Source organism: Aureobasidium melanogenum (genome assembly GCF_000721775.1).
Source record: "Aureobasidium melanogenum CBS 110374 unplaced genomic scaffold scaffold_4, whole genome shotgun sequence".
Lineage (NCBI taxonomy): Eukaryota > Fungi > Ascomycota > Dothideomycetes > Dothideales > Saccotheciaceae > Aureobasidium > Aureobasidium melanogenum.
Genome location: NW_024470056.1, coordinates 800,452 through 825,923, shown reverse-complemented (window position 1 = coordinate 825,923; position 25,472 = coordinate 800,452). Strand labels below are relative to the sequence as shown.

At 50.5% G+C, this 25,472-nt stretch overlaps 12 protein-coding genes across 12 annotated transcripts; 6 read left to right on the top strand and 6 right to left on the bottom strand.

Moving 5' to 3' along the window:
• Window positions 1–54: 54 nt before the first annotated feature.
• M437DRAFT_41881 (nucleotide-diphospho-sugar transferase) lies at window positions 55–1,586 on the top strand (the record flags this gene model as incomplete). The annotated part of the gene is made up of 2 exons (XM_041020462.1): window positions 55–170; window positions 227–1,586. The coding sequence occupies 2 exons, from the start codon at window positions 55–57 to the stop codon at window positions 1,584–1,586; spliced, it is 1,476 nt and encodes a 491-aa protein (XP_040882370.1).
• Window positions 1,587–2,328: 742 nt separating this feature from the next.
• Window positions 2,329–3,411, top strand: M437DRAFT_63964 (retinol dehydrogenase 12; the record flags this gene model as incomplete). The annotated part of the gene is made up of 2 exons (XM_041024337.1): window positions 2,329–2,439; window positions 2,491–3,411. 2 exons carry the CDS (start codon window positions 2,329–2,331, stop codon window positions 3,409–3,411), a joined length of 1,032 nt encoding a protein of 343 aa, XP_040882369.1.
• Window positions 3,412–3,539: 128 nt separating this feature from the next.
• Window positions 3,540–4,611, bottom strand: M437DRAFT_63963 (uncharacterized protein; the record flags this gene model as incomplete). Its single annotated transcript, XM_041024336.1, has 2 exons — window positions 3,540–4,528; window positions 4,596–4,611. The coding sequence occupies 2 exons, from the start codon at window positions 4,609–4,611 to the stop codon at window positions 3,540–3,542; spliced, it is 1,005 nt and encodes a 334-aa protein (XP_040882368.1).
• Window positions 4,612–5,383: 772 nt separating this feature from the next.
• M437DRAFT_41963 (uncharacterized protein) lies at window positions 5,384–6,112 on the bottom strand (the record flags this gene model as incomplete). Its single annotated transcript, XM_041020483.1, has 1 exon — window positions 5,384–6,112. One exon carries the CDS (start codon window positions 6,110–6,112, stop codon window positions 5,384–5,386), a length of 729 nt encoding a protein of 242 aa, XP_040882367.1.
• Window positions 6,113–7,100: 988 nt separating this feature from the next.
• Window positions 7,101–8,778, top strand: M437DRAFT_42788 (MFS general substrate transporter; the record flags this gene model as incomplete). Its single annotated transcript, XM_041020633.1, has 3 exons — window positions 7,101–7,767; window positions 7,816–8,205; window positions 8,258–8,778. 3 exons carry the CDS (start codon window positions 7,101–7,103, stop codon window positions 8,776–8,778), a joined length of 1,578 nt encoding a protein of 525 aa, XP_040882366.1.
• A 905-nt stretch (window positions 8,779–9,683) lies between these two features.
• On the top strand, window positions 9,684–10,643 carry M437DRAFT_63961 (uncharacterized protein; the record flags this gene model as incomplete). The annotated part of the gene is made up of 1 exon (XM_041024335.1): window positions 9,684–10,643. The coding sequence occupies one exon, from the start codon at window positions 9,684–9,686 to the stop codon at window positions 10,641–10,643; it is 960 nt and encodes a 319-aa protein (XP_040882365.1).
• A 323-nt stretch (window positions 10,644–10,966) lies between these two features.
• Window positions 10,967–12,556, bottom strand: M437DRAFT_63960 (putative hexokinase Kxk; the record flags this gene model as incomplete). Its single annotated transcript, XM_041024334.1, has 3 exons — window positions 10,967–12,235; window positions 12,294–12,442; window positions 12,502–12,556. The coding sequence occupies 3 exons, from the start codon at window positions 12,554–12,556 to the stop codon at window positions 10,967–10,969; spliced, it is 1,473 nt and encodes a 490-aa protein (XP_040882364.1).
• A 947-nt stretch (window positions 12,557–13,503) lies between these two features.
• On the top strand, window positions 13,504–14,295 carry M437DRAFT_16226 (alpha/beta-hydrolase; the record flags this gene model as incomplete). The annotated part of the gene is made up of 2 exons (XM_041018853.1): window positions 13,504–13,902; window positions 13,957–14,295. Coding segments are annotated over 2 exons (738 nt in total), but the record flags the coding sequence as incomplete, so codon positions are not given.
• A 362-nt stretch (window positions 14,296–14,657) lies between these two features.
• Window positions 14,658–15,311, top strand: M437DRAFT_63958 (uncharacterized protein; the record flags this gene model as incomplete). Its single annotated transcript, XM_041024333.1, has 1 exon — window positions 14,658–15,311. The coding sequence occupies one exon, from the start codon at window positions 14,658–14,660 to the stop codon at window positions 15,309–15,311; it is 654 nt and encodes a 217-aa protein (XP_040882362.1).
• Window positions 15,312–15,684: 373 nt separating this feature from the next.
• On the bottom strand, window positions 15,685–16,947 carry M437DRAFT_42093 (GTP-binding protein sarA; the record flags this gene model as incomplete). Its single annotated transcript, XM_041020508.1, has 13 exons — window positions 15,685–15,828; window positions 15,884–15,912; window positions 15,966–16,025; window positions 16,081–16,149; window positions 16,203–16,221; window positions 16,278–16,309; window positions 16,369–16,422; window positions 16,479–16,507; window positions 16,561–16,571; window positions 16,631–16,648; window positions 16,713–16,754; window positions 16,815–16,858; window positions 16,929–16,947. The coding sequence occupies 13 exons, from the start codon at window positions 16,945–16,947 to the stop codon at window positions 15,685–15,687; spliced, it is 570 nt and encodes a 189-aa protein (XP_040882361.1).
• Window positions 16,948–17,772: 825 nt separating this feature from the next.
• Window positions 17,773–20,076, bottom strand: M437DRAFT_42988 (uncharacterized protein; the record flags this gene model as incomplete). Its single annotated transcript, XM_041020663.1, has 1 exon — window positions 17,773–20,076. One exon carries the CDS (start codon window positions 20,074–20,076, stop codon window positions 17,773–17,775), a length of 2,304 nt encoding a protein of 767 aa, XP_040882360.1.
• A 2,238-nt stretch (window positions 20,077–22,314) lies between these two features.
• Window positions 22,315–24,745, bottom strand: M437DRAFT_73268 (uncharacterized protein; the record flags this gene model as incomplete). Its single annotated transcript, XM_041025996.1, has 3 exons — window positions 22,315–23,836; window positions 24,052–24,560; window positions 24,614–24,745. 3 exons carry the CDS (start codon window positions 24,743–24,745, stop codon window positions 22,315–22,317), a joined length of 2,163 nt encoding a protein of 720 aa, XP_040882359.1.
• Between the last annotated feature and the right edge of the window lie 727 nt (window positions 24,746–25,472).

The window sequence follows — 25,472 nt, the reverse complement described above, 5'->3', positions numbered from 1 at the left end:
CCCCCCCCCCCCCCCTCACCGGAAGGTCAAGCTTTCGAGGCGGGAGAAGGGACCATGATCCGCTTCCCTGCACGTCTCAAAAGGGCGTTTGTGATTGCCTGTCTCATAATTCTTGTTTACAAGTTCATCCTTGGCGGTGACTTTTCAGCGGCTCCGGCAACGATAGAATCGTATGTGCTCGTGTCATGGTTGAGTGTTGAGTGTGCAAAGCTGACGAGTGTCGCAGGAATGCTGCAAGCATCCTTGGCTGGCAATCCGCCGAACCCGAGGATGAGGATGCTTACCTTCACTTCAGTCGCAGACTAGTCCGCATCCTGAAGGACACCAAGCCCCCGGTTGCATCCTTGACTAAGACCAACAGTATCTCCGCCATCGGCTTTCAAGACAACAAAAGCAAACCTCTGAAACGACCCGATTATGTGCCCATCACCTCTGCCCAGGTCGAGGAAATGCGATTGGCCCATCGGGGTTTCGTAGAAGGAGTTTCCAACTTGACATTGCCTTACAAGAATGCAACTCGTGGTATAGTCTCTACTGCAGGTGGAGCACACTTGCCAATTTTCATCGTCTCCCTCCGCATGCTGAGGCGCTCTGGTAGTGTCCTGCCTGTCGAACTCTTCTTGCGAGCTGAGGAGGAACGCGGCGACAACTATCTGTGTCAAGAACTGCTTCCCTCACTCAACGCTCGCTGTGTGGTTTTGGATGACTTCTTTCCTTCTGGCCTGATCAAGCTCGAAAAGTATCAATACAAGATCTTCTCCGTCTTGTTCTCAAGCTTCGAAGAAGTGCTCCTGCTCGATGCAGACAATTTCCCTGTCCACAACGTGGATCACGTCTTCAAGGCAGAGCCTTTCACGTCAAATGGTTTGGTGACATGGCCAGACTTCTGGATTTCGTCAGCATCTGAAAAGTTTTACCAGATTCAAGGAAAGCCCGTACCATTGACTACTGTCAGGGCTTCAACAGAATCGGGTCAAGTCATCGTGTCCAAGCGGACTCACTCGGCAGCACTGCTGGTCTCTGCATACTACAATTACTACGGGCCTTCGCACTACTACCCTCTACTGACTCAAGGAGGCCCGGGTGAAGGGGACAAGGAAACGTTCCTAGCGGGTGCAGCTGCAGTTGACGCGCCCTTCTACCAGGTATCTGAACCAGTCAGAATCCTCGGCTATGACGAGAATGGAGAGCTGCGAGGAGTAGCGATGCTGCAGTCAAATCCTGTTGATGATTTTGTTGCTTTGGTCAAACCGATGCCCTTTACCATCCATGCAAACTTCCCAAAGATGGATCCCAACACTTTGTTCAACCAAGATGGTCCAGCTATCAATCACCAGACCGGAGAACACCGCCGACTATGGGGCAACAAGGAAAAGACGATCCAAACCTTTGGTATGGACGTTGAGCGAGAGCTCTGGGAAGAAATCAGACATGTCGCTTGCACTCTTGGCGGCGTTTTTGTACATTGGAAAGCAGATGCACCTCGGGAGTGGAAAAAAGGAACATGTGAAATGGTTGAAGAGCACATCATCAAGGTTTTTGGTGTAGACGTCGAAGAGAACTCGTACGGTGCTCTCGCGTCATAACGACACTCACTTCTGCCTTGCGTCTAGTCGCCATCTGGAAACAGGATCTACCTTATCTCAGCTATAACCCCTTGTACAAACACATATGGCATTGTTCAAAGAGTGTGGTTATACCACAAAATACCAGCCTATAAGATCGGCATGTTCACATGCTCCTCTTTGGTCTCTCGTCTTATCAGAAGCAATCTGGCTCAATCTGGACTTTTCTGTCACCGCCACGCTCTGTACTTCTCGAAAGTATTTTGTCGTCTTTGCATCTGAGAAGCCCTAACGGCGAAGCAGGTTGCAGAAACCATTCTAGCTAGCTGAGTGAGCAACATGCATATACACTACTCTGCTGAACATGCATACATTCAGCCCACTGGCCAGGCCGATCAACGATCAGATTCTGGGTATGTTGAGGACGGAAGGAATGTCGTTGTAATCACGTACATGCGCACCCCAGAAAACGGGCCGGGCCATCGCCGAGTGATAAGATGAAATCAAGATCAGATATGCCCAATCGAGCTTCAGCAAGTCATTATGACCGCATCAGCATCTACTCGAGTACAATTGGTCAGGAACCATCGATGATCCTGAATATCTCCTTGGGGGTCCACTCACTCCACCCTATTGTGTGACGAGTTGACATCACGATCAGGAGTTTGCATGAGGGGTACTGTTTATAAATGAACGCCATGACCCCTTCTACCTTTGTGGTACATCACAAGCACGGTCAATGAGTGAAATCCCAAACATCACAATGGAAACAATTAGAAACACCATCTCAGAGAATTTGGGCGGTCCTGCCCATGCTCTCGCTTCTCCGGAGAACAGCTTCAGTTTGGATGAGGTGCCAGACCTCAGCGGCAAGGTGAGCAAATCCAAGCCTCAATATGGGACAAGACTAATTTAGTGGAAACAGGTTGCTGTTGTCACCGGTGGCAGTGAAGGCATTGGATTTGGTTGCACTCACACTCTCCTGAAGCACAACATTTCCAAGCTCTTTGTCACATCCATGAGACAGGAGGTCGTTGAGGAAGCTTTGAATGCAATTGAGGAAGAGTTCGGACCCGAAGCACGCAAGAAGTTTATCTGGAAGCAATGCGATCTTGCTGATTGGGTGCAGACTGGCAAGGTCGCACAAGAGATTGCCTCGCAGACCGACAGAATCGACATCCTCATCAACAACGCCGGTCGAGGAATCATGACCAGACAACTGACTAACGACGGAACCGACCTTCACATGGCAGTTAACCACTTTGGTCATGTCGTTTTGACCAGCCACTTGCTGCCAACCATCAAGGAGACTGCCTCCAAGGGTAACACTGTCCGCATCGTCTGTGTCTCTTCCAACTTGCACGCTCAAGCCCCTAGCGAAACCGAGTTCGCATCGGTCATAGAACTGAACAAAGACTACGGCCCTCAGCCGCAGTACGGTCGTAGCAAGCTGGCTAACCTCTTATACGCCAAGTGGCTGAATGAACACCTCAAGACCGAATACCCCAACATTATCGTCAACGCTATTCACCCTGGCATCGTCGATACTGCACAAACAAACGTTCACATCCACGAGGCATTCCCTCTGCTTGGTTACGGCATGTCTGTCGGACTCAAGCCTTTCCGCAAGACTCAGTTCGAGGGTTGTGTCTCTGCCATGTACGCAGCAACCATGGCCGATACTGGCGGTAACTACATCGCCCCTCCAAAGGTCTACGAGACCCCTTCTGAGAAGGGTCAAGACATGCAATTGGCGGATCGCCTCATGAAGTTGACAGCAGAGGTTGTGGAGTCGAAGACTAGGTCAGAGAGTTCGGCAAAGGGTTGCCCGTTCAAGGAGGATTAGATGCTCTCATTTATCACGACATGTAATGCAAATCTCTAATGACTCATCAGATTCATTCCTCATTTGTCGTGTATGTGCAGTGAATATATGGGCAGTGAGCGGAATATAGTGTTAGCGAAGTTTGATTGCTAAATCTTCTTCCCTGTCAAGGTGGGTACCTTGACTTTACTGCTGACCTTTTGCATCTGCGCGACAGCGTCACCAAGCAAGACTCTGACAGCGCCTTCCAGCCTCCTATCCTTCTTGCGGCGCAAATAAAGTAGTACAAGCCAGAGGATGAATATGTCGACAGCAATCAGCTTGACCAGGAACCAAGAGGCTCGTAACACCCAAGCGAAAAAAGAATATTTCCTCCGTTGTGCTATGAAACTGCGCGTTTCGAGCTGCTCGCGCAATGCAGCGACCTCGGTCGTCATCTTGACCAAGGCAGACTCTATCCGTTTCCGCCAGCGGACATCGCGCGGACTTGATATTGATGTGCGAGGTTGCCGTGAGGGAGAGGGTTGTTGGTCGTCTTCATCTTCTTCCTCCTCGTCCAGGGCCGGGTCCTCGGTATCATCGTACTGACTTATGGGCGCATCGACAAACTCTTCCTCGTGCTCTTCATTCAACTCATCTTCATCAGCTTGACTGACAGGACTCAATATCCGTAGCGGGCGCGATGCGACATCATCATCTGCAAATGCGGCAGCAGAGCTAGACACCATACCCGGATAACCAGACCGCTGCTCATGCAACACACGCAACGGACTTGAAGCCTCTGAGCTGCCACTTGGATTCGAATTGTTCCGCACCTGGTCCCAGACAAACTCCAGCTCGGCGACCAATTCCCTGGCCTCGGGGGTCGCGCTCGCGTACTCGTGCATGGTATGTATGAGGGTCTCGATGTACTGGCGCTTTGCCTGTGTGCGCGTCAGGCCAGAGTTGCCAGCCCAGGCATCCCATTTGTCCTGCTCTTTCTTGTCGTCGTTGGTGGGGCGTTCTTGGACGTATGCGACATCGCCTTCCATTGCTTGTTTGTAGAGGCCGTATAGGCGGAGGCGCTCGCTCACGGGTGGTTTCTGCGACCCCGTGCGGATCTTGTTGACTGTGTTGAGCGCATGTCCGAATACTCGATCTGTGTCATTGCAAGTGTCAGTGGTGCTGAAGGTGAAATGTAAGGGGTCGAAGCATGTGATGCTAACCAACCGAGTCGGCCATGGTGAAGGGAGTTGCACGCTGGCCGGGCTACACGTTCAATGCTTGTTTCGTAGTTGGCTATTGGTATGCTATGTGTAGGGATATGCCGATGGGCATCTATAACGTCTGGAAAGTGGAGATGGGCGTAGAATGGATGGCATGATGATGTACCCGAGATGATTGTATCAAATCGCCGCCGCCCTCGGCCAACAACCTTGATAGCCTGATACCGAGGCTGCCCACGCTGCCCCTGTCACCCTGTTTGACCCACGTGCTTGTCGACATCTTCTCCTATTACTTCCTGTCTCGGTTCAAACATCCCGATCTCATGCAAAATATCTTCTTGAAATCTCCTGATACCATTTGTCAGGTTGTTTCTCCAGAACAGCGTGTGTTGTGTCTGACGAGCTCGAATGTCAATTTTCGATTGCTCGACGCCACGGAATCATATCGCGGAACTATTTCCCCATGAACAACAATTCCAATCCATAACCAATTATTGATGTATCAGGAGAATCTGGCAGTTTCAACAACTTCGTTTTGGTCGTTCCTGAGCCCCACGCAGCCATGCTCCCTTCCTGTACCTCAGCATAAATCTCGAAGTTCCGCTATACTCATCTCTTTTCGCACCCGGTTCATGCCATTGGTCCGTGAAGCCCAATCAAGGCAGAAGGTCCTGAGCCTGGGCGCAAGTTGAAAGAGCTTGTTCAGGTATTTGTCGGCTACGACGCTCTTACAGTCTTCGTCACTGTACTTCGTCAGTACGGCAGATGGGAGCAGGAGTGTGAACTGCCTACAAATTGTGGTGACGTGAGTATGTTTGGTAATGAAGCTCAAAAGACTTCAGCCGAGGGAATACAGCTCTCGATGGTCCTTGCTGCCATACATCCAGATCGTGGTATCGGACCTCGAGATGCTCCAGCGACGGGAGTTTTACACCTAGTTGCTGCAGAGCCGAGCTCGAATAACTGTGCTTCCATGCAAGCACAAGCCTCGATAACTTTGGGAAGTTGAGGGTCCAATGAGTGAGATATTCATTGGGGTCAGCAAAAGCAAGCCGAGAAGCGAGTTTAAGGTCTTCCAACAGGGGACAGCTCAGACAGATCATATCCAATGCATCTTCCGTCAAGACAACGCCATTTTCGAGGTGTAGCTTTCTTAAGCTAGGTTGCAGATATGGGCGGAGTCGAATTGATCGAAATACAGGCGTTACCTGCCGGAAGACTGGTGGGTCGAGGATGGCCTCGGTAAGAGTGGTGAACAACAAGAAGTTGAACTTGGGATAGCATTGTCGTGCAGTCACTTCTAGCTTGATAAACATGTCGGCGTAATATTGACGTCGAGGAAGTGGTTCAATCTCTGCAAGATCCTGTGCAGAAGCGTGTCGCCAAAGAAGGTTGATGGCGTGCATGTGACATGCTCGATTGACACGTATCATAGAGTTCAGTGCCTTCTTGTCATCTGCAAGGTGCTTGAGGATCTGAATCTCAAGCTCTGTCGGTATATCTGCAAAGGAAGGCATAATCCTGTATAGCGAGATTTCTGTCCGCAGACAGAGAGAAACTCGACCAAGATGTATTCAGGGATGTCCAAAATATGTTTGCAGCTCTGTGTTAGGTGTTGTCTTTCATTATTTGCGTGCTTGTCTTAGGCTCGAATGCTATACAAGCCTCTGACTTTCAGTCTGCAGCAACACGCCCTTGTTCTCTGCATGAGCTAGCTACAGGTCTCAATCACTGAGACTCTTGAGATTACTTACTTGCCAAAGACATGCTATCAAGACTAAGACATGAAAGAACATGTGTACCTTCCCAGCACGTTCTCAAAGTCCTGTCGCACATAGCAACCACTTTGATTGTTTGAAGACATTGTGGCATGAGTGCTCAGTATTGTCAAAGAATAAAACACCTGCTGGACCACGAAGTCCATATGTTTGGCAGTGCTGCGGTGGCTGGATGTTGTTTTAGATAGGCAAGAGCGATACAAACGATTTCATCGGAAGATGCCCTCGCAAGCCGAAATCGCTGTCGGACTTTCACAATGCCGGAGCAGCGCGGCGACGACAAGATAGGTAGGTAGTGCTCTGAGCTCAGAGCACAACTCTCGAATATGCTCTCTAGACCTTGAATTCCATGCCATAATGAGACACGACTGTCTTGCTATTCGAGAAATATCCCATGGTATGGAGGCGGACAACGATTGTCCGAGCATCGGGCAGAAATCCGATGGTGAGCGGAAAAGCGATCTATTTGATTGGTGGCCAACCAAAAACCACACGGCAAGGCTCCATTTTTGCCGTTTCATCGGCATACTATCTCAGATTCTGCTCCAATTCTTCGGCCTGCTCATCCTTCGGATCTCCATAATGTCTTTGACTCATTCCATTGTATATACCATACCTTCTTTTGCAATAAAATATCCTCTGCAAGGCATTCTGTTTCGTTGTGATTGAACAGCTACTCATCGTCTAATGGTACCTCCGCATTCGGCAGCCCATATTTGAAGACACAATGCCGGAGGACAAGCACGCGACCACAACAGAAACTCGGGCAGAAGAGCCTATAGTCCAACCAGCGATTGAACAAGTCCCAGAACCTTACGAGGATGCCCAAGGAGTGGATCTAGAAAAGGGCAACCAGAAGGATCCCAATCTGAATCTTGTACACATCCAAAGCCATGCCTCCGCACACGACATACCCCACATACCTTACCATGAGTCCGGAGATGAAATCTACGACAAGTTCACGCATACCAAGAAGATATGTGTAGTATCAGTCCTAGCTTTCTGCTCCTTCCTGGCTCCCATGGCATCAACGACGGTACTGGCTGCTGTGCCTGAAGTCGCGGCAACATACAACACTACTGGTACACTCATCAATGCCAGCAATGCGTTATACATGCTCTTCATGGGCTTGAGTCCTATGTTCTGGGGCCCCATTGGTCAGGTTTATGGAAGAAGATGGACTCAATTGCTGAGCGCTATTTTCTTTGCTGGCTTCTCTATTGGCACTGCGTTGGCTCCCAACTTGGCTTCATTCTTCATCTTCCGCATCTTGACTGCCTTCCAAGGCACTTCCTTCCTCATCATCGGCAGTTCTTGTATTGGCGATATCTACCGTCCGACAGAGCGTGCAACTGCATTGAGTTGGTTCTTCTCTGGAACACTAATTGGACCTGGTAAGTCTTCATAACTCGCTCGAACCTATGAAATCTAACCCTTTTCAGCTTTGGGACCACTATTGGGTGGTATCATCGTCACTTACAAGAGCTGGAGAGACATATTCTGGCTGCAAACCGGCCTGGCTGTCTTCGCTACAGTACTATGCTGCTTCTTTCTCCCGGAAACGATTCACTACAAGAAGTCTGTCGAGCTCGAAGGTCTGAAGAAGAGTGAGCAAGCCAAAAAGCTTTGGTCATGGACCAACCCTCTGCGCGTCATCAGGCTCTACCGATACCCCAATTTGCTATTCGTGGGACTGGCGTCAAGCAGTCTTGTGTTCAACATGTACAGTCTCCTGACCCCAATTCGATATGTGATCAACCCCCGCTTCCATCTTACTTCACCGATCCAGTCTGGACTCTTCTACATTGCTCCCGGATGTGGTTATCTGTTTGGTATGAGAATGTCTTTGATGTCACCGACCACAAAAGCTGTTTTTGTAACTAGGAACATTCTTTGGAGGCCGTTGGGCAGACCGAACCGTACGGAAATGGATTGACAAGCGCAATGGAGAACGTGTACCTGAAGATCGATTGCGATCTTGCCTCGTCTTCATGGGTGCCGTCATTCCTGGATGTATGTTGATCTACGGATGGTCGATCGAGAAAGACAAGGGTGGTATCCCTCTACCAGTCATTGTCATGTTCATTCAGGGCGTGGCACAACTCTTCTGTTTCCCCTCGCTCAACACCTACTGCTTGGACGTGATGCAGAAGCGATCTTCAGAAGTAGTTGCTGGCAACTACATGTTGCGCTATATCTTTGCTGCTACTGGAACGGCAGCCTGTTTACCAGCTGTTGAAGCGATCGGAGTCGGATGGTTCAGTACGATCAGTGCAGGATTCTTGTGCACTTCCGCAGTTCTGACTTGGACGGTCACGATCTGGGGACGTGGATGGAGAGAAGACATACTTCGCAAAAAAGAAGAGAAGCAGACTCGAAAGCAGGAGAAGAGAGGCAGTGCATAAGATGCATACTAGATGGCGTTTGTTTTAGATGTGTTCTTGCCAGATCTAGAGATACCGTCGTCACCAGCCGTACCAGAACCAAGATATGTGCCAAAACACTCGATAGGTTTGTAGTCCACGATGTTCAAGATGTTGCGACACTTAATTCATTGGAATGATGCTGTCGTAGATGGAGTTTGGGGACGGAAAGAGCGAGCATCTGAAGCTATTTTGACAGCATAAAAGATATGCAAAAGATGCAGGCTTCACTCACACAAAAAAGAGATGGCTTCACCACCGCTTGATTGAACAGAACAACCACGAACAAAAGCAAAATATCACTGCCCCCTGACGGAGTCGAACCGGCGACCTCGGCATGATCTAGTCGTACTAGTGCCGCGCTCTACCAACTGAGCTAAAGGGGCTTGTTGTTGAGGTTGTGGTTGTTGAGCTGCAATATGAAATCTTACACAAGCAGCCAAGCCTGTGCGTTAGCTTGGCAGCGATCTGGCCTCGGGGCCCTGGTGCGGGGCACTCTGACCGATACCGATAGAACGAAGCAGATAGATTGGATCGGGTGCATCAAGGTAGAAGGCAAGCACAGCCCTGCAAATAGACAGTGATAGAAGACGGTGAGTGACAAAGCAAGTAAAGAAGCTGTAAGTTGAAAATGGCAAAAAGTTGAAGGGAAACAAACAGGTGCTCACCTGCGCCACAATGCCTCAGCCACCACAAACCTTCCATGACGTCTGAAAGTCTAATCACTACCGAGTCGCTTCTTCACCTGCTTGTCTCTCTTGTATTGACCACGTCTCTTTGACCTCTTATACCTCTCCCATTCGACTCCACTATCTCTCCTACGCTCACCTTAAAGCTTTGACAGAAAACTCCAGACACAGCGGCACGACCTACCGAAATCAAACACAATGGCCGACTATGCTCCACCTCCCGTATGCGCGCTTGGGATCACTAGGCAACAAGACTTATCACTAACAAGCTCTCAGGGCCCCCCTCCGCCTCGCGTTCCTGAAGGCTGGAAGGCGCAGTGGAATGATCAGTACAAGGAGTGGTTCTACGTGAACCTGCACACCAAGCAATCCCAATGGGAGAAGCCCACTGAACCTGCCTATCCTTCATCAGGCGGCCCACCTCCAGGCGCTCCTCCCGGCTACGACAGCCACCAGCCTCAGAACACCGGGCCTGAGAAGGGTGGCTACGCCTCGAACAACCCTTACGGCGGCTCCTCGATCCACTCAGGTGGCTCATCACACAATGTCAACGACGATGAGGCTTTTGCCCGCAAGCTCCAAGCCGAGGAAGAAGCTCGCGCCCGCCAATCTGGCCAACCCGCATCCCGTGGCGCATCCGACAGCTACTACAGCTCTGGAGCCCCTCAGTACCAGTCTCAAACTCCCCAATACCAATCTCAAACGCCTCAGTACCAGTCTCAGTCCCAACCTCAGTATTCCAACGAGCTGCCGCCCCGCGACCAGGACCGTGGTAAGAAGGGCGGTCTCTTTGGCAAGCTGCTTGGTAAGACCTCAGGTTCGAGCTCACGTCCCCCGCAAGGCTACGGCCAGCAGGGCTATGGTCAGCAAGGCTATCCTCAACAGCAATACGGCGGATACCCTCAGCAAGGCTATGGAGGTTACCCGCCTCAGCAGGCGTACGCACAGCAGCCGCAACGCAAGCATGGTGGTATGGGCGGCATGGGCGGCATGGCTTTGGGTGCTGGTGCCGGTCTGCTCGGTGGCGCTCTCTTGATGGACGGCATCGACCACATGGAAGACAATGCTTACGAACAAGGCTACGAGAATGGAGGCGGCGGTGATGACTATGGCAATGACTTCGGCGGCGGTGACGACTTTGGTGGCGGTGACTTCTAACCTCGCACTACGTTCGACTTAATGCCTCTCTTGTGTTAGCAAGAGTTTTCCATATGGACCTGCGGTAAATTGGCGTGGCGTGTATCTCAAGCCTTTCTCATTGGTTCAGTTCTCATTCCTGCTTCTAATGGGTAAATATTCTGTAATCAGTTCTGGCATTTCTCCTATGCAATTTTCCATCGAAGCTATGCTAATTAACGACATATCGACGTAGAGCAAAGTTTGCCGAACAATCTCAATGTTATTTCTATCATCGTCTCTATCGATCGTAATGATACTCTAAGTAGTTGTGAGAGGGTTGAGACATTATCGCAAGTGCGACTTCACATTTCAGCAGCTTCCTTGACTCCAGCATCATTTCCCTTCCTCGCTCGTTCCAAAGTCATGGCAGCGATAACCGCAGCGCCGATACCAGAACCATCTTCTGCAGGAGTCAACACAATCGGATCTTCGATCCTGTCTTCTGGCCAATCCAAGATCTCAGCCAGCGCATCCGCCCATCGTCGCTTGAATTTGGGATGCTTGTTTGCAACCGAACCGTCAGCTGCCACATGACCATGCTTGATGTTCTTTTTGCTGCAGATTGCTGCAACACCACAGGTGCAGAGACGAGCACCTCGAATAGCGATGAATTCTGCTAAGCGGCGGCAAACCTCACGTTCTTGGTCGTTCAGTCTGATTCCTGTATGGGCCTCGAACAATGTAGCCGTGTTTTCGAAGCGAGGAGATTGGTCATCTTCAATTGCTGAGAGGAAGCCAGTGTCGAGGATGTATGATTTGTCCAGTCTTGAGATATCCTCGTCCTTGAAGATGAGCTGTCGCTTTGCAAGGTCTGCGAGTGCGAGGCGGAAGATTTCTCCGAGGTAGAGGCCTGCACTCATCTTCTCGAAGGCTTGCTCGCCTGGTCGAGGGGATTTCTCGTCGATAATATGATCGTATTTTGTCATTGGAAGCACAGTATGGCTATTGTCGAAAGCGCCATACTCGCAATTGATAGCCACTGGGCATGCGGGTGGTAGTCGTCCCTTGATCTTGGGTACTGAGTCGCTGTCTTCCATGTACGCAGCGTTACATCCTGTTCCAAAGATGGCACCGACAATAGTCTCAGGGTCGTGGTAGGCAGACGCTATCATGGCGCCTGTTGTGTCGTTGATCAGTGCGACAAGCTTGACAGGTAGCTGCCTCTTTTCCATTGCCTTGCGAAGCTGTACCGTAACATCCTCGCCTTCGACACCTTTTACGTCCCAGCCTTTGGTCCAAGTCTGTAGTACACCGTGATCGATATAGTCTTGCATAGCTGGATAGGAGAAAGTGAAGCCAAGCGACAAAGGCTGAGTAGCAGTCTCATCGAGTTTTTGATCTCGGATGAAGGTGTGCATTCGGTCGGTCACTTCGTCCCATAGCTGTTCTGCAGCGCCTGTCTTGACTTCCTTGGAGAGTTGGTACTTTTCTTGGACTATTCTAGGTTGACCGCGTGATCCTGGCAGTGTGATCCAACAGACACGAAGGTTTGTTCCCCCAAGGTCTACTGTGAGGAAGCTGCCTTTTTCGTCGCCGTGTGGTTGACCCAGCACCCAGGTGATGTTCATAGGCTATGACAGGATTGTCAGCGTTCAATGTAAAAACATTACCAGAAACTGGAAAGCATACAATGTTCTGGTTGTTCTCTTTTAGACCTTGGTCAAGTTCTACTTCGAACTGTTTGCTGATGTCTTTCAGCTTCTGTTGGTCGATCCAGAACATTTGGTCTAGCTTTTCCATCTCGTGTGTCAATCGGTTGCTCAATGAGGGAAGCTTCTCTGTTTGATACGTGTTAGCGCTTGGTGTTGTTTTCGAGAGGTTCCTAAGAGGGATGTACCGAACTCTGCTCCCTGCACAGGCGAGTCCATCTTGACAAGATTGACAGAGTCCATGGCACGGATATGTCTGATACTTCGAGATGTGCTCTTCTAGGAACTAGGAACAAGATAGTCGTGAATTTTGAGCGTGAGTATGCTGAAAATCTCAATGGTGTGAGATGGAAATGGAAATCAGAAAGAACTATCAGTGCGACGAGCAGAGCAGAACAAGCTATTTATATACTTACAGATCAAGACAGCACCTAGCGACTGCCTAAAGGATCATATCAATCTCACTTCATAGCCAGTGTTTCTAAGAGCTCAGACCAACAGAGCTGTCATTGTTCATCATGTCCCGGCGATACCGTGATCGCATCGGGCCTATATCATGGGAATCCACATATAGCGAACCGGCTATGCGGACGGATCTCATTTTCACCATGCTATAATCTTCGTTTAGGTATATGGTGTAAACATGACGTGCTGATAACGTGAAATCGATGAAGAGGGTAAAGCTGTTGGGACTCTTGCTATCAAGACCATGACTAGATACCCTGATACCGTGTGTTGAGCGAGGAGCTCGCCGATAAGTGTTGATGAGTGTAGGACCAATGAACCCTTCGATGTCGATTGTTGACCCTTTCGAGTGTTCAGATCGTGAGGGTCCACAGCTGGCTCACGAAAAGGCCAACGCAGAAACGGCTGATTCGCTGGAGGATATTTCTCCCAGACCCTCGATTCGCCGGTCCCAAAAATTGGCAGCCTTGCACACACAACTTTATAGTCGTGTATCTTGATTGTTATGGCTCAAAGGAAGAGAAAGTGCTGGTGGACTTGCTTCGGCGAGATGATTGACCGACGCGATGGATCATGATCACCGAGATAACGAGAGACGACCAAGAAAGCCAGAAAAGGAAGTTGTTGACCGGTGTCAGCAGTCCACTTCAGCGCTGTATCAACATTTACCAACATTTCAACTTTCTCATTGTAGCACCATCACCAACAACATGCCTTCTACTGAGAAACCGGTCATCGTCATCGTACCTGGAGCTTGGCATGTGCCAGCTCACTATGCACACCTCGCACTGAAACTCAACGCGAGTGGCTACACTGTAGACTGCATCGAATCGTCCTCTACCAACGATGAAAAGGATTTGCCTGAAGATACCTGGAAGGAAGACATTTCAATCATTCGTAATGCCATCACTTCGCACACCGAGGCCGGCAGAGATGTAGCAGTCGTTATGCATTCATTCGGCGGCATGGCAGGCTCGGAAGCCGCATGTGGCCTAGGCAAGAAGGAGAGCGAGACATCCGGTTCAGTCATCAAATTGGTCTACCTGGCTGCATTCATGATGAAAGAAGGTGCAAGCCCTATTGATTTTGACTGGCCGAGGATCGCTGTTCCCGACGATAAACAGGTATGTGAGATCCCTTCACACTATTGCGATCAGAGCCAACCCATGTCCTCGCAGAATCCCAAAGCGCTATACGTGCCAGACCCCATATCGAATCTCTATCATGACGTGCCTGAACAAATGAGCCGGCGCGCAGTAGACAATCTTGGTGGACATCCAATCGCTCATGCATTCAGCCGCCCTTCGAAGGTTGCTTGGCGCGAAATACCAACTGCATACATTATCTGCGAAGATGACAGAGCATTGCCCATAGGTCCTCAGGAGCAGATGATCAATGCTGTCAAGGCCGAGGGTGTAGATGTGGAAACCACGAGTCTGAAGTCAAGCCACAGTCCCTTCTTGAGCATGCCTGGCGAGACTGCAAAGGCGATCCGTGGCTTCCTCGAGAAGGCTTAACCGTAGCGACTTCCGCTTTGATCAGGTTAATAGAGCAAATCAACAACGAGAATAAGAATGGAAGGGGCGGCTTCCTGCGCTGCGTGAATATGATCATGTTCAGTCTCCCGCTTCTCCACCTCTTCATCTCCGGTCTCCATCTTCGTCTCAACTGTGACTGCCACGCCCTCGTTACCAATTCACGTACAGTGTTGCCGAAGATGGTATCGTGAGTGCCTACCTGTACCTCTCTGTGTTTGACGCCTGATCATCAGTTTGCATGACTACTTTCCTGCTCACACTCAACCTCAGCCGCCTCCACTATCGAAAGAAGAATCCAGAATACCGACACCCCACCACTTTATCACCGCGACTCACCAATCATGTCTGATCAGTCCGATCAAGCTTTCCATTTCCTCCGGCTACCTCCTGAGCTCCGCCTGATCATCTACGAATACGTCTTGGCCGACGAAGACGAGCAGTTTCTGCTCCCTAGAATCGCCTCAATCTCAGAACAAGTTGCTCAAGAAATCATGCCCATGCTGCTACAACGCATTTCAGGCATTCAGTGGACAACCGATTCTTGTGATGAGGAGTGGTACCTTGCTATACGGCCCTGCAGTAAGATCTGGCGAATGCGCTTGACTAACGCGGCCGAGGAACCTCTGGGTGCAATACCGATACTGCGCACGAAGACCACCTACCATATACTCGTGGGTTGCCACATGATCACACCGCATGATCCCAGACGGAGATTACGAGACAACGGACTGACTGGGGAGTTGTCCTATACATGTACCTTCTTTCCAGAGTCCCATGATCAAAAGGACGGAGTGAAGCGCTTCATCGGAGGTCGCTCCTGCAACAGAAATGGCAACGTGGGTGAACAACCAGCTCTCTGGATGGAGAGAGGCAAAGCAGGAGATCCAGAGACGAACAAGAAGTTGACTGAACAAGATTGGCATATACAGTGGCATGGGGGATCACGACGAGGACCCCCAAGCGCATTGATGTGTGATTTCCAGAAGCAGAATTGAACGCAGACTCTGTAGCTTCAACACGACAATAGCTCATGAGAGACACATGAACGGAACTGGCTCAGCTTGGGAGAAGACACGCTACATTGATTCATGGTCGGAATAAGTAAGAGTTTGTAAAAGAAAAAGCAGACTTGTAGAAGCCACTCTCGACGCCTCCATGAAGCCAAAATCAGAAAAGGAACACCACCAGGATTGTATTTTTTCCCAGACGTAGACGGAGAATCCTTGGACGTCTTGTTCCTTCTTGCTCCAGTCTGAATGAAGCAATACTCAAGCTCATTGGGATTCTGTAAAGTCGGGCATAATGTTAATTGGCTCTGTTATGCCAAAACGGTGGATTGGTGTACCACAAAGGCATGGATGTCGCTACTTAAACGTATTGCGACAACCAGCGGATACCCTCACCGTAACCCTGTCTCATGACAACACTGCACATGAAGACCTCGATGGGACGGATGCCCTCGAGAGGAATCTTGCCCTTGCCGGTGGTCTGGTAGAGACCAAGCTCGTGTCGCTGTTTTCTGCGTTAGTCGGGGTACCCTGCAGGTTAGCAGTCAAGGGAAACTTACGAGCTGGTCCTCACTGACGGCACTGGGGTCTATGTTGCATTAGTCGCTTATTCTGTGGCTTTCAAGTGGCGGTAGAGCTTACGGTCAATCTTGTTACCAAGAATCAGGAAGGGAGTCTTAGAGAGGTCCTCCATGGACAGAACTATGAGATATCTCGTCAGCAACATCTCCTTGTGTTCCACACGTGTTTGACGTACGAGCATCGAGCTCAGCCTTGCTCTCAATGAAACGCTCGGGATCCTTGGCATCGACAAGGAAGACAATGCCTAAGAATTATCAGCTGCCGTACTATAGATCAAATCAAGCTGCTCTCATGTACCGGAAACCTCGGGGAAGTACTGCATGGCATGCGTCAGTCTTTTGTGCCAACAAATGTGTCCTGATAGCGACTCACATCCTTCCACAAACGTCTTGCCTGCTGGTGACCTATTCTCAATCTCAGCTGTGTGTTCTCATATCTCTTTCTCGTATGTGGTGTATCATACCGCCCAAGTCGAAAGTGGTGAAGCGGACGTTGCCGATGCTCAACTCCTCAGAGGCTGGGTGACATGTCAGTCATTCGTGTTGTGTCGTGTTCGGTATGTTAGGAGCGTACTAGGGTGGAGGGTAGGGTTCAAGACGGCGCTGTTGAGAGTAAGCTCGAATGTTTTGGGGTCTCGTGAGTAGGGTAGGCATACACTCTGTCGTTCTGAAAGGAGTCAGCAATCGTTGAGCACGTGTGGCGCGAGATCAAGGAAAAAAACATACCTTGAGCATGTGAAGAAGCTGTTCGTGGGTTCATATTAGCTATCGAGTCCGAGTAGGATTACACAGGGCATGTCGGACGCACCGTGGTCTTTCCGGCATTGTCGAGACCAAGGAACAACAGTTTCTGTAGACGTCCGTGTCAGTAGGATTGTCGAAGGTGATCCAGATGTTCAATATCGCATACAGCGTGCTTGTTCATCAAGCCAAGGTTGGCGAGAACGTCCCAGACTACAAAGTGTCCTGGTTAGCGCTTGTCTCCCTCTGGCAGGCATACGCCGTCGCGACAGCCGTCACTTACACCAGTCGATAAGCCACATCTTGTCGGATTGCTTGTGATTATGTGTTGATGTGTAGAAGAGGACGTTGCGATAGTCCGGGTCTGGAGTGGGTGGGAATTGGCAGTGTTGACAGCTATTAGGAGTATCACAAACTAATGTCCACGTTGGAGCCGTCGCCGCCGTCATCTGGGAAGCTGCCACCCACTCGTGCCAAGAACCCCATCAACCATCAACATTCAGCTGCCAGCGTCCGACATCCATCTTTGTCAAGACTTGCTCTGTCATCACAAGCAATTCATCATCACTCGAGGTCACGGTGGAGACAAAAATAATGTGAATAGTCAATAGCGACTGTAATTCTTCTAGCTGCAATCCTGGCTAGGTCCAAAATGAAAAAAGAGACACTTTCATCCTCATCGTGAATGAATCTGCTTCCTTCCCCAGTCCTCATCGAAAAAGACAAACGCCAATTCTGATGCCTGTCCATGCAAGCAAAAGTGGTATCTTGGGCCTCCGAAAAAATCGCTGTCTAGAAGAAAAAGAGAAACTCCCAACCCACAAGGAATTGAGAAAAGAAAAGGGGTATGTATATACAGAGAAAAGGATCATTAACGTATGTATTGTGTTCCGCGTATCGGCCAGCCGGGGGATGTTCTGTGATCTGAGCCGCGCGTTGACTGAGGAAATGACATGACTACGAGCTTCCACTGCGCGAAACGTGCTCAGCTGGAAAAAGACTCGCGTCAATAACAATGATTCGTCGATCAACGAGGACATGCGACGACCAGCAGCCTCGTGAAACAAGACTGTAATGCGCCAACTGTGTGGACGGCGTCACATGCCTGTGATCAAGACGACATCTTTCTAGTAAGAGAGGACATGCTGTTTCTTGCCTTTGTAAGCAGCCAGCTCAAGTCCAACTTCTCTCATTCTTTCTGCGCCCTTGCCTGGTTTTGGTTTGCGTTCGTGATCTTTTTTGCCTTTCTGGCAATGTTTCTGGTAGAGCTTCTCCTTGCGTCGCTGACGTTTCTTCTCCAAGCCCTTGACGATGTCAATGGCGCCACGAGCGGTACGCATACCAGATAAAGGATCATCGTGTTCATCAAGAGAAGCAGCCAAGGCGTTCTTGCCGATCTTGACCTGACTCTCGACTCGTGGCAATGAAGCCGTGTGAGTGGGTTGAGGACGAGCAGCAAGAGCGGCTCTTGGTGTGAAGCTGATAGCGGATGTGCCTTCGACTGAACTGCGCAGGGATGGTGGAGGAGATGTAGGACGGCGAGGTGGAGGCGGGGGTGACCTCATGCGTCTAGGTGATTGGCCGAAGAGCTTGCGAGGTGGTGGTGATTTGTGGTTAGTGCGCTTAATTGGAGCAGGAGATCGTAGACGCTTGGCTGAGGGTGGAGGTGAGCGGTGAGAGCGATGCTTGGGAGGGGGAGGAGGCGAACGGAGTCGTTGATGAGGGGGCGAGATGGACTTCTTCTTGGAAGCAGTCTTAGACTTGTGGCGACCACGGTGAGCCATGTCTTCGTTCATCTCGATTTTGCCGTGCATGAAAAGGGGGTGATCGCTCTCCTCAACATCGTCGTCATCCTCATCATCGTCTTCCTCGTCCATATCCGGATCGGAGGTGGGGAAGGTAGGATCAATGTCTTGAGGCTTAGCCTTGTGCTTAGCAGCCTTTCTTCTCTCGAGGCTCAAGATGTATGCTTGCTCGAGGGGGCGGTCCTCGTCGAGGGTACCGCAGACGAAGTCAGTGCTGTCAGGAAGATCGGGGGTCTGAGGACGGTTGATCTTTACTGCACGGCTTCTGCGCTTGACCATGCCGTAAGGTGCCGATGCAGTCTTGTTTTCACCATGTGCTGATCCCAAAGATGAATCCGAATTAGTTCTTCTGCGGGTGGGACGGACAGTCTCCAGGTGTTCCATAGAAGTGGCAGCGGTGGAGCGGCCTCCAGGGGCCCACCATTCGTTCTCGCTGTCGTCACCTTCACTGTCGGATACTGCAAAGCCCTCTTCATCGTCGGTCTGGAAACCAGCATCGGAGACTTCATCATCTGAGACGGCTTCCTCAATATCAATGTCTTCAAGATCCTCGTCATCTTCGTCATCCTCATCTTCTTCGAGTTCTTCATCTTCATCGTCTTCGTCATCCTCGATGGCCTCTTCCTCGACTTCCTCACCAATTTGTCTGATGATGTTTTCCTTGTACAAGGTGTCGTTGACGGTCAGGCGCTGGCGGTAGCATCCAGATTCTTCCAGCCACTGTTCGTTTTCTTCCTCCGAGGGACCAAATTCGTGGAAACGTCTTTCTTCGCCAGGCACGTCATCGTTATCCATGCTGTATTTGCGTCTTCGAACAGTGATCGAAGGAGTTTTGCGAAGACTTTTTGGGGAATCATTTTTGACTGTCGCATCAGATCCACGATGACTCCGGGTAATATGCTTTGGGGATGCTTGGTTTCTTGAGGTCTTAGGTCCAGGGCTGACAATTCTCGGTTTGGGTCCTTGCGTCGGAGCCAGGGTGATTTCCTTGGTCTTTTCCTTGACAGGGGATGTCTGAGCGGCAGGCTTGGAAGGACAAGCAAAGGTGATGCAAGTTTTGCGCTTTGGGGGCTCTGCAGGAGCGGGAGCTGAGGTCTGTTTCTTTTCTTGCTCACTTTCCGAGGGAACATGGTTAGAGGCAGGCTTCTTGCCTCCACAAGCAAAAGTGATACATCTGGGACGACCGAGTTCGGCTTCAACGGACTTCTCGGGCTGCGTTTTGTTGTCCTCGAGTATGACTGGTTCCTTATAGGGTGACTTCTCCAGCGCCGGGATAGATTCTCTAATCAAGGTCGGAGGTAATGGAGGACTTGGAGTGCTTTCGCGAGTTCCTGGGCTGGTCAAATCATTGTCGCTGGTGAGCTCGGCCGTCGAGGCGACGCTATGGTTACTCCATGCCGACATGCCACGCACAATAGCTCTGGCACGTTGGTGTTCGTCCTCGTTGGGATGTTCTGGCTCCGGTGAATGTAGTTGGCGGGTAAGAAGAGATTCTCTGCGGGTAAAGGCCGGGGGAAGTGATTTCATAAAGGCGGCGTCAAGGCGGGGAGAGTCAACAAGTGATTGGTCCTTTCTTTCCGGTGGTTCATCTCCTTCAGCGAGGAGTTCTGTATCTATGTGACCCATGGCTGACGTGCTTCTTTGCAAGGTAGCCATGTGTGCCATATCCAGGGTAAGTGGCCTATTTGAGGTAGGCATGATTGATGTAAGCGGTTGTAGCCGTATGGGGGCTCAGTCGACGGCGTATAGGCTGTGTGAGCGTGGACTCGAGTTATGTATAGAGTGTGGCGCAAACCGCAGGACGGAGACTCCTTTGGTAGGACGACGCGCTGAAGTACCCGAAGGCTGTTGTTATAAATCCAGAACGAACATGGTATCTGGATACAAGAATACAACGACGAGGCCGATGCGATAAAAAGACAAGCGCCTGGCAGAGTGTTAGTCTCGACAGCGTCGGCAATGCGCAGGCATAGCATAGCCCATACTGCTTGCTTGAGAGTGGTGGCCAAGGATCCAAGGATGACGCTCACTTGCAGATCGCTCGGATTGTCGGGAATACGAGTAGGAAGCAACAGGAAGGAGCAGAAGAGAGTCTTTAGGTCAGCTGCGACTCGCAAACGCACCACACGCGACCCAGAGAGGGGCGAGAGGACGAGAGGGCGAGTTGATGAAGTGCAGAAAGAGGGCAGGCGCAAATTGCTGCTTGCACTTAGAAACTAGAAGGCCCCCCAGCTTACTTTGTGTGGGCTCCGAGGCCCACCCACAGTCCGTCCGCGATGCGCCCAACCAACAACATTTCGAGCGGCCGAGCCAAACTCGCTCGTGCTCCTTCCACCCCCTCTTCCATTTTAGACACGCTCCAGCTCAATGCACACCGCTTTACAATGGTCCTTACAGCCGCCGTTTTGTTGCTCGCTCATTTGCAAGCTGCACATCCTGCACGTGGTGCTCTTTCAAGAATGTAGCCGCCTTCTGCGACCGCGCCGGTTGTCAGGCTGATGTGAAATTATCATTGTCGTTGTTGCGACAGACCACAAATGCCTCATGTTGACGTAGTGAATTGAATGCCTTTTCGTTCCCGCCGCTACAGGAAAAGCGGGCTGAATTTTCCTCAACTCTCCCGGCTGTTCGCGATTTTGACAGCACTTTTGTCAAACTCAAAGCTCGTAACAATATTCCGTCTCGATTCTGGTGGCCTGTCACCGTGTTTCTGATGTGTTCTCTCGCTTAACTTGGTCGCTGCCGATCTCAAAACATGTCCACACACACACACTGGATGTGACGATGCCGGCAGTGGCCTTGCAGGATGTAACGAGTATCGACGAGGAGTCGCGGGCATGAGCTCTGCGGCATTTTTGCTCTGCACGAGGCGTCTCTTTGCTGCAGGTGCATCAACGCCATGCATCCCTGTAAACGTCGTCTGAAGACCCCTTGTATAGTTCGTCGCGACGATACTCTTCACCGCTAGATAGACCTCCACTCGTGCGTGTTATAGCAGACTACCGCGGTAACTGCTGAGTAGAGGGCGACACATGTCAGCCAGTACGCGCATGAATTATCCCGTACGCATTTCTCCTGATTCCTCATGCAATTGCAACGTTGGCGGCTCTCTAGCAAGTGCCGCTTTTATGCAAACACTATCTCGGACGCAAGCTTGGATGCTGTTACTTGCAGCATGCAGATGCACACGCGTGGGGGTCGTATACCTGTCTTCACGGATGAAGGGTTTCGATACAGTAGGTATCCAATCGCTATGTGCCAACCCCGCTCTCTTCTGTCTCCTGTTTCGAGTCCGCGCCTTCCTTCTTCATCTATCTAGCCGCGACCGTCTTCGAAGCTCGATCAAGCGTGATACCGCCACAAAGCATCTGACACGACTAGCCATTCAGCACACGAATCACCTGCTGTCTACTGATACCAGACCTGTTTCAATCACCATCTGGATTCTATCCCGTCGACATCATTGCTGGCATGAAAACATCCGACGTGATCCGTAACGCCAACTTCCCCTCATTTGGCTGAAAAACCAACGCGGATGTTTTGCGTCCACACCGTCGTAGATGGCTGTCTCACCGAAGCCGCTGTTATCCATAACTCATGAGCAATTGTCGGTATCGGCAGGAACATCCTAATTCTCGCCGTCTTTCGGAATTGCTGTGAGTACGTACCAAAGAGCTTCCGCTTGTCAGATTTTCTGATTTTATGCTTGACATCATCCATTATTGACATCCATCGTAATGCACATGGACAAATCTGCACTAAAGCATCACACAGTGCGTGATACCATTTGCAATTGATTGAGCGAGATAATCTGTCTAAACAAGGACTTGATTGCATCTATGCCACAACTGCCCATGCAGCTCCTCAGTATTTCAATTCGAAACCCATCATGTTACCGTTTACGATTTCGTAGACCTTTCTGGCCCAGGTCTTGAACTCTTGACTGAGTTCTACCTTCTGCTCTCCTTCGGCCACACAAGACAGATACATCATGGCCTCCACAACCCCAACCGCTGGGATACCATGAGCACAATCTATAGTTATGCTGGAATCTTGCACGGTGATCCAGTAGCCGTAGCTCTCAAGAATCTTGGTAGCACAGCGCTTGAGTTGGATTCTGTTACGAGTCTGGCAGTAAGTCTGACTGAGCCATTGCCAGACATCGGCCATGCCTAAGCACGGCAGACGATGCATCAAGTTGTCAGCATAGACTTCTTCGAGATCTTCTGCAACAATCTCAGCCATCATGACCAATTCTGAATCGGTGGTAAGGACATCGTTGAGATTTCTGTCACCCATGAATGCCATGGAAGTCTCGACATGGTCAGCAAGAGTCTGCATCTTGACCCCAAGGCTCGCTTCTGATGTGCAGAGAAGACAATCGCAACGGAAGCCCCATGAGCTGAAAAGAAGCTTTTGGCGATCTTCCAAGAGAGGCGCAGGGTTCTGATATGAGATGGTTATTTCTTCGCCGCTTTTGATGTCTTTGGCAGCTCTGAGAACAATCAAATCGCCAATGAAACTTCTCACGGCATTCGACAAGCAAGCATGGTTGGCGTTGGAAATGCGGATCCACAGGCCAGTCGATTTAGGGCTTGTCTTGGTCATCATCGCTGAGGTGCCGTATGCTTGTGACTCTCGACCCACGACGAAGCTGAAGCCGTTCAGGTCGAGCAACCTGGAGACCTTGAAAGTGTCGACCACTGGACTGCCGTCGACCATCGGAGCAGATACGAGTGATGTACGTGGTTCTCCAGCATACAGACCAAGCAGATCTTTGCTTTGCGATGGGTTGTCGATCACTTTTTGAACGCTGTTGAGCCATACTGGTAGAGTCGATTCTGGTGTACGATTGTCGGGGTGTGCAGCCATGAAAGCCTTCTCGCAAAGGATCAGATCGCCCATTCGAATGTCCTGGCTAGCAAATAATCCTCGACCACGATCTTGCGTCTGACGCACTTCCGTCTTGGAGATGAAGCTGGCGCGATCGGCAAAGAAGCCATTCTTTGTGACTTCGTCGATGACCTCTGCGAAGTTGTATGTTCCTTGCTGCTGCTCAAGGAGACGCGTCTTTGTCTTCTTGAGTTCTTCACGGCCTTTCAAACTTGATGGAGCAAGCATGAGCATGCGCTCAAAGGCTTTGAGAGCATCGGCATAGTGGCAGAGCTGATAATTAGCAAGACCACGACGAAACCAGGCTTCTATGTCGCTGGATCTTGATACATCATCCCGGCCGTTCGAAGTCGACAAGAAAGCATCCGGAATTGTGGCATCGTAGCGGTGCAGACGGAGATTGCTCGATGAGCGGTGGTGATAGAGGTCGCGCATCAGGTCACGCACGCCCTCGTCGACGTCGGGGTCCAGACGAGCCAGGCCGCGGGTATTGCTGGAAACTCATGTCAGCCATCTCTCCTTGGACACGAATGTGTGAGAAGCAGCTATAAAAAGGCACGATGCGATTGAGATCAATGGCGTTGTCCAAAGAAATTACATGACTGAGTCACTCTCTCTGGATTCGACTCTGTTTCCTCAAACAATCGTGCATTTTCATAGGCATACAAAAGTGCATTGCGAAGTTTGGAGTGTACGTGGAGTACTTACCATCGGTGTGCTTCCAGGTACTCCTCCCTAACAAAGGCTTTGTCGCCTTCGTGCTTCCACTCCAGAGCCGTCAGCCGCATCTCCTCATGATTCTGCCACTGCTCGGGACACAGCTTATGGTGCTGGTCCAGGACCACCATGTCGGACGGGTGGTCGACCCGAAGAACGTAGCGGCCGTCCTCCTCCAGATGGTAGAATGGCTCCTTGACGGAAACCACACTACCTTCTGGCACAACCTCGAAGGCGCGAAGGGCCTCCTTGGTGTGGAAGAGGGCTACCCTATCAACATCGCCAGTCTCGTCTTCTACTGCAGCCATGACTGCCGCCTTGCGAAACGGCTGGCAGAAGACGCGCAGCAGCAGAAAACTGCCGCGATGATGAGTCTCAAATTTGAGATCTTTCAGAAAGATCTTCTTGAGCTGGGCCAGGGGCAAGTAACAAGGCCTGTAAAAGTCCTCGGGCCTAGGACGAGGGATCTGTCTCACGACAGGAGAAAAGGGCGAAGGTCGCTACGGAACACCGGTCAGTATCGCGCAAAATTGGAGCGGTATCCCCAGCTTACACTGGCAAACTCATTGATGAGTTGCTCACGGGTCTGGGAGACTCTACGGAGATCTCCTGCTTGTCTGAGTCTCCGAGCCAACATCTCTTCCTTCAAGACAGACTTGTGGTAGGCGAGGGGGTCTTCTTCCATGGTAGGTCGTTACACCGGGATGGTCAAAGATTGGGTGTTTGACAGGGACCCGCGTCTTACAATGAAGGGTGTTTGCTTATGAGACAAGCAGGGGGTGAAGAAGAGGCAAGACGAGTTCACTGCGATATGGACCCGCTTGATGATGTCGTCGTTGCCTTGGTCGTCAGGGTGAACATTGTTTGCGATGATTCAGATGCAGATTCACGGAGTCAGTCCATGTGAACGAATGGGTACCAGTAGTATCGTCGACCAAGTACAGGTATCGTCGTCGACCGGGCTGTTCTTTCACCCCTAACTGCCTAGAGCAGTGGTATGTATAGTTTGATGCTTAATTCTACTGCATAGCATCGCAAACTCATATCTGCATCAGAGTCTGACCAGAGAAGTGTCATCTAGGAGAATCATCGGGTAGGATCTCAGGAGGGATGACTGCTATGAGAAGGCTCTATAGAAATGCACAATCTAGTATGGAATCAGGGCTATGTCCAGAGAGAGCATTGGTCGTGGCTTGTTCTCTCTGGACAAATCACCATCTCTAATAGTATCCTGACTTTTGGTAGAGAATTATACATCGAGCTGCTGTCGCGAGAGCTCTTTGAATTCGCGTTCAAGGTCTTGTATCTCACGCAAGATGGCCATGACAAAAAGTCCTATCAAAATTGCAGAAAGCAACACAGAGATCGAGACACATCCAGGAAGCCAGCCACAACCTTCACGGAAGAAACCT